This window comes from Helicoverpa zea, chromosome 14, assembly GCF_022581195.2.
Source record: "Helicoverpa zea isolate HzStark_Cry1AcR chromosome 14, ilHelZeax1.1, whole genome shotgun sequence".
Lineage (NCBI taxonomy): Eukaryota > Metazoa > Arthropoda > Insecta > Lepidoptera > Noctuidae > Helicoverpa > Helicoverpa zea.
The window spans coordinates 6,238,582-6,249,529 of NC_061465.1; the positions used below are offsets into that span (position 1 = coordinate 6,238,582).

At 33.4% G+C, this 10,948-nt stretch overlaps 2 protein-coding genes across 2 annotated transcripts; one reads left to right on the forward strand and one right to left on the reverse strand.

Moving 5' to 3' along the window:
- The first annotated feature begins 429 nt into the window (after positions 1-429).
- Positions 430-2,292, forward strand: LOC124636488. Its single transcript, XM_047172597.1, has 3 exons — positions 430-625; positions 760-969; positions 1,530-2,292. The coding sequence occupies exons 1-3, from the start codon at positions 525-527 to the stop codon at positions 1,840-1,842; spliced, it is 624 nt and encodes a 207-aa protein (XP_047028553.1). The 5' UTR covers positions 430-524; the 3' UTR covers positions 1,843-2,292.
- LOC124636487 (serine/threonine-protein phosphatase PP1-beta catalytic subunit) lies at positions 1,854-10,866 on the reverse strand. Its single transcript, XM_047172596.1, has 8 exons — positions 10,727-10,866; positions 8,952-9,083; positions 8,077-8,292; positions 7,500-7,691; positions 7,032-7,183; positions 6,666-6,800; positions 3,646-4,297; positions 1,854-2,808 (listed from the first exon to the last, which is right to left on the reverse strand). The coding sequence occupies exons 1-7, from the start codon at positions 10,773-10,775 to the stop codon at positions 4,199-4,201; spliced, it is 975 nt and encodes a 324-aa protein (XP_047028552.1). The 5' UTR covers positions 10,776-10,866; the 3' UTR covers positions 1,854-2,808; positions 3,646-4,198.
- Between the last annotated feature and the right edge of the window lie 82 nt (positions 10,867-10,948).

The window sequence follows — 10,948 nt, forward strand, 5'->3', positions numbered from 1 at the left end:
TATATTAGAGAGAATATAAGAAACTACGTAGGAGAGTTCATAAGAGAAACCAAAAGAAAGTACGTAGGAGAGTACATAAAAAACATAACAGAGTACACAAAAAAATAAGGTTATTTTTTTTACAATTCTTTAAATCTATTCAGCGGTTTAGCCAGAGGAGAAATTTTTCGTTTTCGTAATTTACATCAGATTAATATTACCACTTAGGATGAATGTTACTTAGTTAAAGAAATACCAATAATATCGAAATACCAATTAAGAAGTTACATAACATTAATAAAGTAACTTTTTAACTACAAAAAGAAATATTAATATTTTTATCCCGACCACCCTAGCAGCTGACCATCGACAAAGTAGAGATTTAAAAGCTAAACGGCAAACTGTCAATATTTGAACTTGACAGGTAACGAACGTTTAACTCGTAGTAGATTTAAAAATTTAAAATAGGTTCTCGGATTTGTTTGTTTACCTTTCGACAAATTTTTTGGTCAAGCTTTATAGTGTACTAACAATATAGAATAATAATGGGAGAAAACGTTGAGAACCTGGAAATGAACAGTTCCGAAATAAATTTCGACAATTTAACCATCCTAAAAGAATTCGGTAATATTGTAAATCTAGTAAGGTAAGTTCGTTGTTTTGTACGTTTCAATGATTATTATGAACTTTATCTCAAGTAAATAAATGTTATTAATAATAAATTACAGTCTGCTGTAAGTGCAGAAGAAAAGTATAAAATGTGTTATTAACTTATTAAAGGAATGAAGATTTTCTGGAAATAGTCCCCAAAGCGAAACTAAGACGTGTGAAATGGATGCCCATGTTCAACTGTTTGAAACAGGGCATTCTCGACGAAATGGTTCAAGAACTAAGTGCCATGTGGGAGTACGAGAACATGCCACTAAAACTAGAAATTCTTGATAAGCAGAAAGAAAAATTCATGGACATGGAAACTGACAAAGTTTTGTGGTAAGATATCCAAACACCTAGTTAGTACTTGATATAATGCACTATTTTCATTTTTACTGAACATGGTGGAACATGTTATTGCTGTCCAATTGAGAATATTTTGCTTACCAACAATACATACAGAATAAACACTGTTCTGTTATTGTGAGAAGGCTTCTAATAATCTAGTAAATAGTTAAATAGATCTAATGCAATGTAATGCACTGATGAGTTACTCCATGCAATGTAATGCACGTCCGTGCATAGTACATTTCAACTAAGCGCTAAATAGGCGTAAATGGAAGGACTGCACCGACAAGAGCTGGGCTCTTAAATTGAAGAAGAAGACATTTCAACTGCCGTTTATTATTTTCCAAGAGTTGATCAACTACCTAGAAAATTTATCAACTGAGTCTTGTTATTTTCCGGTGACATATATAAAGCACTATTGGACTTATGATAATTGTTGTCTTAAGACAGTGAAGGTGTAATGTCCAATTTAAAAACTTGTAACAAATAATTATTTGTTACAGTTATTTAGTGATATTAGTCTATTGATTACCTATATTTTATGTTTTTAGGCGACCACAACTAGCAGATGTAAACGCACAGTTAAAAGCAAGTGATGTAGACAACTTGAAAAAGCAAAAAGTTCTACTTGAAGCCACAGCTAAAGAATATGAAGCTAGAGTTAATAAGCTCAAGAAAATACTAACTGCTAAGAGAGGATACCTAAAAGCCCTGCAGTTGGATATTCAAAAGTACCAAAGGAGAAATGAAGATCTTGTTTTGAAAATCAATGACAAATTGGAACATCATCAAAATTTGATTAAATCAGATGATAGATTTGATATCGAGACTGACTGGAAAGACAAGGATTTAGAATTTAATTAAATAAAGTAAAATTATTTGAATAAAATTTATATTTCAGAAAATTGTACACACTTGAGAAAAAGTACAACAAAATTTATAATAAGTTATATAATTTGAAACTCAATTGCTTTAAAAAATTATCTTTCTCTAAGAGTGTAGATGAAAATAGAATGAAACATTAAATATTAAGTGACATTGACAGTAAATTACATAATTTCTAATGTTGCTGCTATCTGTACCAGCTAATTATTATACAGTAATCAGTATAGTTAAAATAAGAACAGATTTACTTTAGAGCAACATAATTATCTTCTATTAACAACAAATTTAATAAAGCATCTAGTGATGTAAAAGTATGAAATAGATTAAGTCACATTTACTTAGTAGATACATAAAGTGTTAGTTTTAAACAAAAATACATTTTGTAAATGCAAACCAAAATGAAAATAAAAATAAACCTCTTAGTTTAAATAGTGATATTTATTAATGAAAATCATACATAGCTAAAAAATAAAATTGTACAATGCAAAACCTGCATATAATTTTATAATATAACAGTAATAATACAGCAATTGCACTATTGTTGCGAGGACTACACTGCTTCTACCACATTTTATAAATTATATCAATTCATTTGAGACTTAACAGTTAACTTTGTGGGGAAGCCTCAGTAGGGAGATCATGTTGAACATTCATCGAATTTTGAAACATCTACTTAATCGGTAAGAATAATACTGAGTGCAAAATAACATTAATTTCACTGGGTACTTCACTCCCTTCACATTAATGATTGCAATGGAGTCCTAGAACAGAAAAACACTTATTGCTATGACAAGGTGAAGGTTAATATCATGTCTTAGGCCAGCTCCACAATAGGATTACAGAAAAAAACACTACAATAACAAAAAAAAAATGAAGGATGAAGTTCCATGGACGATCATTCATATAATTTTGCCTAATCCAATAAACTAGAAATTTCAAATTAACACTTTCGATGCCCAGCACCCGGGATTCGAGTCGAACCATAGTTCATTCCTTATGCCCGCAACCCGAATACCGAGTCGTCGCTATGTGTAGCTATAGATGCATGTGCTCATGCCCAGGACCCGAATAGCGAGTCCATAGCTAAGTAAGCTGTAAGGGTCGTCAAAAGTAAATAAATGAAATCAATTGAAAAAACATCGCTTTAGTTTATAACGGATTAGAAAACGTAAATTGGTATTATTCCATCCAGTTATTGCTTCATTCCAGTATTGTATTAAAACAAAAGTGCATCTATCGCCTTTTGTGCAATAACGAGATTTATGGTTCTTTATCTCTGGCCCGTAAAATGACAAACAAAGCGCGTCGGCATGTTTTTTGAGATTACGAGTATTTAAACTAAAAACTAGATACTTATTTTCTTTGTTATCCTATGCAGGTGTTAAAACAAAGCACGTCGGCGTTGTATTGATTAAAAAAAAAGCTTACAGAAACATGTAGATAAATCATATCAAGGAAATCTGTTCTAACATAATGTACGTTAAAATTAAAAAAATAGTCTCTTTAACAACATAATAAATTAAATAACAAGACGGGATTTATTTTCTTTATTCTGATCAAAAATGCACAATAATTATAGTCTAGTAAATTATTTTGGGTAGCCCTACGCTCGGTGGGCGGGGCTTAAGTGAACCCGGACGCCGGGTTTTCGGGCATAAGGGTCCCGTTCCGATACAATTGCGCTGTTGGACTCGAATACCGGGTTGTTATGTAATTATGCAAAATATTTTTGGGCATGTGGATAGGAATTGCATAGGTGAGCTGGGCAGCGAAAGTGTTAACCAATTATCGTCACTTACTCGAGACCTATATATAATTTACATTTATAGGCACATTAGTTACAGAATAAACCAAGCGAATGTGCTTTCGATCCACTACAACTTAATAAATAGGTAATATGAAATGTAATGACGCTTTCGTCTCCAATGCCCGCATCTTTAAGATCGCTTGCCACCTCAAACATTTGTAAAATTAACGAAACGATTTACTACAACATCAACATGTGACAATAACACAACAGGGTACAATACCACTTCAAGGGCTGCCTTATAATCAGGGATCGAAAAAGCAATAGTCACCAAGGCATCGCCGAATAGATAATGTCAGCTCAATACAATCTGTAGAACTAAATTCATAAATTAATATCACTCACATTAATAATAAAAATTAAAAATAAGAAGGCACAAGCAAATCGATAAATAAATTTTAACAATACGCGACATATTATTCGGCTATGTCTAATGACCATACTAAACATAATAATTATAATACATGATATAATTAATTATTTGTAGCATTCCTCTCACTGTGCAGCACACTGGATCCCAAACGTCAGTTATTTCTTCTTGGGTGGTGATCGTTGAGGTGTGGCTGGCCTCCCACTGTTTATGCCGTTGTACTGGTATTTTGCCTTCTTCTCAGATGGTTTTAGAATCTGCACGGAAAACAAACAAAAATTGAACTTTATCTTATACTCTGGTGTCATTGCATACTAATGATAGTAACTAATTATGGTATCATGTAGAAATACGTCTACAATACTATCTATCTACACTTGTACACGTCGACAAAAATCATAATGCGTCAATATTTACTTCACTCATTGTACTTCAAAGGTAGGCTTGACTGTAGTTTCATGAAGACTAGAATTTAGTCTGAAACTCGACTCTAGGAATGGCGACAGAACCAAATCCTGGGCATTATCACAAAAATAAATAAGAGTATTCGAAATTATAAAAAATATTAAAATGAAATAAAACAGATTTTCAATATACCTGAAGACTGGTATGCTATTAGCAACCTCAAAATATTTATTTGTTATATAACCTCAACATAAGCAACTTCATACTCCACGGAAGTTTGTAAGGCTATAGAAAATGATTAGAATAAGTTTGCTTATTTGTAATATTAGGACTCATGGGCATTTTAAAATATACTGTCATCACTAGTTCAAAACAGACCATGGCTCACAGGTGGCATCGATCTCTGAAATTATTTTAATAGCAGCAGCAGGAGACAGAGATGGCAGAACTGAAGTGTATTTTACTGCATTTGGCAAGTATCTGCCACAAGTCAGTACAGAAATAACGCATGAGATATCAAGAGTAAGTGGTCTATACGCCTTATAAATCAATTGTGTAATGGTCTCACTCCTGTGTAGTAGATGACCTGAAAAGTAAAATGTGCGGAACATGTTGCTGCTTCATCTTACTGTCCTGCCGTGCATTTCAACTGCCATAAATAAAACAAGGGCAAGGTCGTTGTATTAGAACTATGCCCGTGTGTTCCAAAAAGCTAGACATCCTCTTAGGTCTTACCAACTACGAAAACAATAGAGATAGAACATGCTTGTGAAGTGTAGTGTTTAATGTCATACGTGTAAATAATGAATACGGATTGTGATGTAGGTCTCAATTTTAGTTAGTTTTATGGTAAAAAATAATTACTTTAGTGGCCTTAAAATAGATAACTAAAAACAAATAAAAAAATAATATAATTCAATTTCACGCCGAAAATGCATGAGTGTTTATTGACTATTAGATATAATATAGCAAACCACGTCAATTTTATTAACCATTAAACGAACTTTGTTTATTTTGTGACACATAAAGATACAGTTGATGGACATTGATAAATGTATTAAAATATACTTATGTCTTAAGGATGCACCCGCCATCCTAACGTCAGGATGGCAGCCCACTTTCATTTCGTGATCTCATGCTTTGTAACTAGTTACATTCAAATTATAACAGATAATAAAAATACATTTAAAGTACATTAATTCAACATAATTATATTCTCCACTGAACAGTGCATCCGCCATCCTGACGCTCAAGATATACCTAGTCGTCTTACTAAAATTCCAGTCAATAATATTCTACAAAACAATAAAAATAAAATAAGTGTTTGCTTCGCTCTCAAACACGTTATTAATCTAACAAATCGTATCAACCGTTACAGTAGTAAGTAAGCAAAACATTCTAGTACTAATTACTTCGTACTTGGTCACAAAATATAGCATAACCGCTTTAAAATCCGTTTTTACAAAGTAAGGTAAAAAAATATACGGTCATTTTGAATATGTAATTACCGATATTCCTACAAAATTAGTTAATACATAAAGTTCAAAATAATGGACATACTGACGAAAAACCTCAAAAAGTTATATTGGCGTTTTTCCAAAAAAAACTGTATCCGATATACATTGTATTGTCATGACAGGGCAGCATTGTACTGGTATTTTGCCTTCTTCTCAGATGGCTTTAGTATCTGAAGAAATAAATGTAGTATTAGTCTATGGGACCTTTCACTGTGTTGGCAAACTAACCCTGGGCTAGTGCATGATGTCGTTAGTATTACATGGATGATGAAGAACAACTGTACCAATGGCCATGGATACCTCATAAAAATCCTGCACTCCAATTTGGGCTTAGCCATATTCGGGTAGTGAGTAAATATTACAACGTGAGTTCTTAGAAAATCTGTGTTTTACTACCGCATGTGGGCGATGCGAGTGTAGTCAGTTTATGACGTAAGCAAAGTTTGATCTGCATCACTATCGGTAGGTTGCACCATTTAACTATAACGTCGATATTCGGGTATCGTCTTTATCAGTTATCAAATCATCGATTTCGCCAATGGGCGGCAAGTACACGGCTGGTTAACGTGTAAGTTAAATGGTGCAACTCACCCTACGAGCGGAAGTTTGAAAACTGACCAACTAGGATTATTATTGTGTGGAAAAGTATAGGGTGAAAAGTGTATAAGATACGTAAAAAAAAATAATAATAAGTAAAATTTACCTGGAAAGAACACATGAGTGTTTCATCTACAGACATCATTCCACCAGCATTATCGAACTCGCCGCAGTAGTTTGGCGCAGAAAACAGTGTCACCAGCTGTCGCTTTGCAAAGAACTCGTATCCATCTTCCACTACCTAGAAACACAATTGTCGTTACCTTGTGAACTTAGCTAGAAATTTAATATTAGGAGCCTCAAAGCTGAAATTTTATTATTTAGGTTTAATAATAATCTGTGAATAAGTGCTAAATTGGCCGAACTAAGGGTGTCTTTACTGAGTTGTTCATATTCCAATAAGTTTGAGTACACACTCAAAGAAAAAGTAAAATAATTAACTTTATTAGCAGTTACTTCAAATAGTACAAACCTGGTGAGCCCGACAAATCAAGTCCAAGTCATGTCTGTTGAGGAATTTACTGACAACATCCGGACCGAATGTGAAGGACACGCCGCGGTCATTCTCTCCCCAACCCTGTACGTCTTTGTCTGGATCTGACCATAGTAGGTCGCAGAGCAGTCCTGAAACATTTGCATTATGTTGTTACTTTTATAACAAGGCAGAAGTCATGCTGAGTTATCACACTCAATTAAGCCTCTTAGTATGAAGTTCCTGTAAAATTCCATTTATCAAAATATTTGATTAGGTCCAATGAACATATATAAAATGACACTTCATGCATTCTGCTAATCATCCTGATCTGCACATGGAACACAATGATACGGAACATGTCAAGGACGGAAGCAAATCGTTGGCTTAGTCACATGGTTGAACAAATATGATTCATCAATTAGTCACATCATGTCTACATATACTCTAGTTGCTTATCGGGTATACCTGTGTCAGGCACATCAGTGGGTCGCATTATTCGCCTGATCTGCTCCATGCCCTGTAGATCTGGAGAAAGACCGCCATGGCAGCAGAAAATCTTCTCATCAATGATAGCAGCTATTGGCAAGCAATTGAAGCAGTCCGTGAATGTCTTCCACAGCTTGATATTGTATCGGCGTTTGCACTCGTCGTAGAAACCTGATGGAAACGCATAGCGTGTTGAATTGCAGTCATTAATCATCCATCTAATAAAGATTCCAATCTATACCATGTTAGCCTTGACAGAGTCATAATAACTGAGGTCAAGTATAAATTCAATTTAAAGTTTTAATGACCAATACCAAGTCGGGCTTTACGCATGAGTTCCATAACATAAATTATTCTAGTGAATATCTGTCCATTATGTTTTAGTGACGGCATTTCGTCCAATTTTAATTATACTTGGCACAGATTCGAGTTTATAAATTAAGGGTATTTCCAAACTCTTCGCTTCAGCTAGTACAATATGTACATTTGGCTTATCAATATAGATGGAAAGAATCTTGTTGAGAAATCCGTAAGAAGTTTAGTAATACCAACTTACCATAAATGCGATTTATGCTAGCACATTCGTGATTGCCTCTGAGAAGGAAGAAGTTCTCAGGATACTTGATTTTATAAGCGAGCAGAAGGCAAATGGTCTCAAGGGACTGCTTGCCGCGATCCACGTAATCTCCCAGGAATAGATAGTTAGCTTCAGGGGGGAAGCCGCCATATTCGAACAGACGTAGTAAATCCGTGTACTGACCATGTATATCACCTGAAATTGATTCAATTGGATTCAGATGTTACAGAAATGCTTAAGATGATGTGATGCCGTCTAGATTTAAATTATTTATCTTATTATCTGATATTTTTTGACAGACAAGAGAATTCTGTAGCATAAAAACAAAACAAAAATTATTTTATTACACCATAAGTAGAATTATATGTTTGGGACTAAATTGTTATACTTGTGAGAGCATTTTATCATGTCATGTTGATGTATGCAGCAGCTTATAACCGTGTAAGATGGAGATCATTGACTGATATAGCATATCTGGTAGATTAAAATTGTGTCTCAACATTGTTTTGTTCTGAAGTCATTGTATATCTACAATTGTTAGTTACATGCAACATCAAATTATTTCAGACATATAGAAAAACAAAGGAAATTGATCTTTTATATGAACATTGCTGAAAGTGATCCACATTATAGCTAATTACTTTTGTATTTTATAAGCTTGTAATATTCCTGTAATACATTTACACACACATGCATAATTCACCAACAGTTTAATCAGTAATAGCTTTATCCCAGAGGCATGTGCTACCCACACTAAATAGTATCACACGACAGTACAAATAATCCTAATTGCAGAAAATTGTCCTGATTTTTTTAAATCACAAATGAATAGAATAATATTCTTTATCACTTACCACAAATTTTGAGCGGTGCTTCCAATTCCAGTAGTATCGGCTGTTGCAGGAATATCTCTCTGGACTTGGTGCAAAGGCCCCGCACCTCTGACTCCGACATCTGTACCGTCTTTCCAGGCCTGCATCCTCGAACTGTGAAAACATTTCTTTGAAGTTCAATTTGTCATAGCCAATATTCCTAACATACAGGCCCACCAATAACATTATGCGATATTGCGGAATACATTGAATACAGAAGCTTTTACATGAATACACAGGATTTGGGCTACCATCTGTAATTGGAATTCAATTTAATTTTACAGTGCCTTTACACCAGAAAAACCAAGTCACATAAACTACTAGCCTGAAAACACTCTTTTTTAATCAGGGTTTTGTCTTGATATCTGTGAACCTACTTACTGAAATGGAAACAGACTCCAGGAAGACTACAAGTCAATCATAACAGATGGCAACCCTGTGTATGACTAAATACTGTATGTAATGAGAATGACTACAAAATTATGAAACAACGTATTGAAGAAAATAATGCAAGTCTTCAAGCACTCACAAATATGCATGAATGAAGTAATGTTAGGACAATGAAATAATTTCTGATGACAATTACTATAAACACTGTACAATACACATAGAACTATAAGTATAATACATTTATCATACAAGAAAATAAACCCAACTGATTCCAATTTGAATTTAAACATGCAATTTTTAAACCAAAACTTTGTAGCCTTAAAACATTTTTTTTTAATTTTGGACCATAGTATAGGGATAAAATTGCTGATCAAATCAGAAAAAAATACACAAAATGAAACAATACCAGATGAACCTTTTTCATAACTTACATTCATGCCTGTATATTGAGATATTTAAAAAAAGTAGAGAGTATTAAGAAAATAAACAAACAGACCAAAAAATCTCCAACATCTAAAATATGAAATAAATGTTACATTATAAAATATAAGAAAATAACAAATGATGTCACAAATTATTTATGTAGATTTCACAAATTCTTGTATATAAAATGTTTATACACATACTGTGGTATGTTGGTTGTGGTATGACTGTGTAACTTTAGGAAAAGGTATAAAATATGGCCTTCCAATACCAATAGCTTCTCTTTATGAAGTAGGCTATTTTTAGGACCTATGAGGACTAACAAAATAATACAAAATAACAGTAAATTAATTTAAATGGGAACATTTTTAAGGAATTGGTCACTAAAGGAAGAAAATAAAGAATCTAGCTTAATACTTTTGCAAGAATTCTGGATATAACCATACATTCTCCTGAAAAGATGTCTTTCAATTTCCCTTTTCGCCTTGCTGTTTCCTGCTGCAGTCTGTATACTGCGGTAACCCACCAAAAAGCAGCATAATAAAGTGAAATAAACATGTTTAAATCATATAAAGTGATACAGAAAGCGAATAAAAGCTCAACAATAGGCCCATGGAAGTGTTCCATGCTATGGAATCTGACATCATTGTTAGTAGTGTGATTATCTATATTGTAACTATAATTTAACTATTTACAGTGTCTGCTCTATTTCTAACACGGAAATAGTTGCCAGCGACTCATCTAAATATCTAACATCAAATGCAGAACCAGATAAGAATTGGGGATAATCGATTTATTTATGAGTTTGACGTTTCTATACCTACATACTCGATGATAATTACGCAACAAGAGCACACTGAGCGAGGAACCATCATGTTAAAACATAACTTTCAGAGTCAGAAATTCGAAATACACATTATGAAATGAATTAAAAGTATCTTTACCTTCTAAAAGTCTGTGAATTAGACTGTCAACATTGAGTTCGTCAGCCATATTTACTACACGAATAATTTACGTCAAAAAGTCAAATCTTGCGACACCACCACTGCAAACTGCTTGTTTTTGGTTTTTTAAGTTCAACGTTCCATTCTACGCAAAATGTGTAAAGATTATAATATGATATGATTAAATAGATTCTTCACGTGATCAATGATAAAATACACATT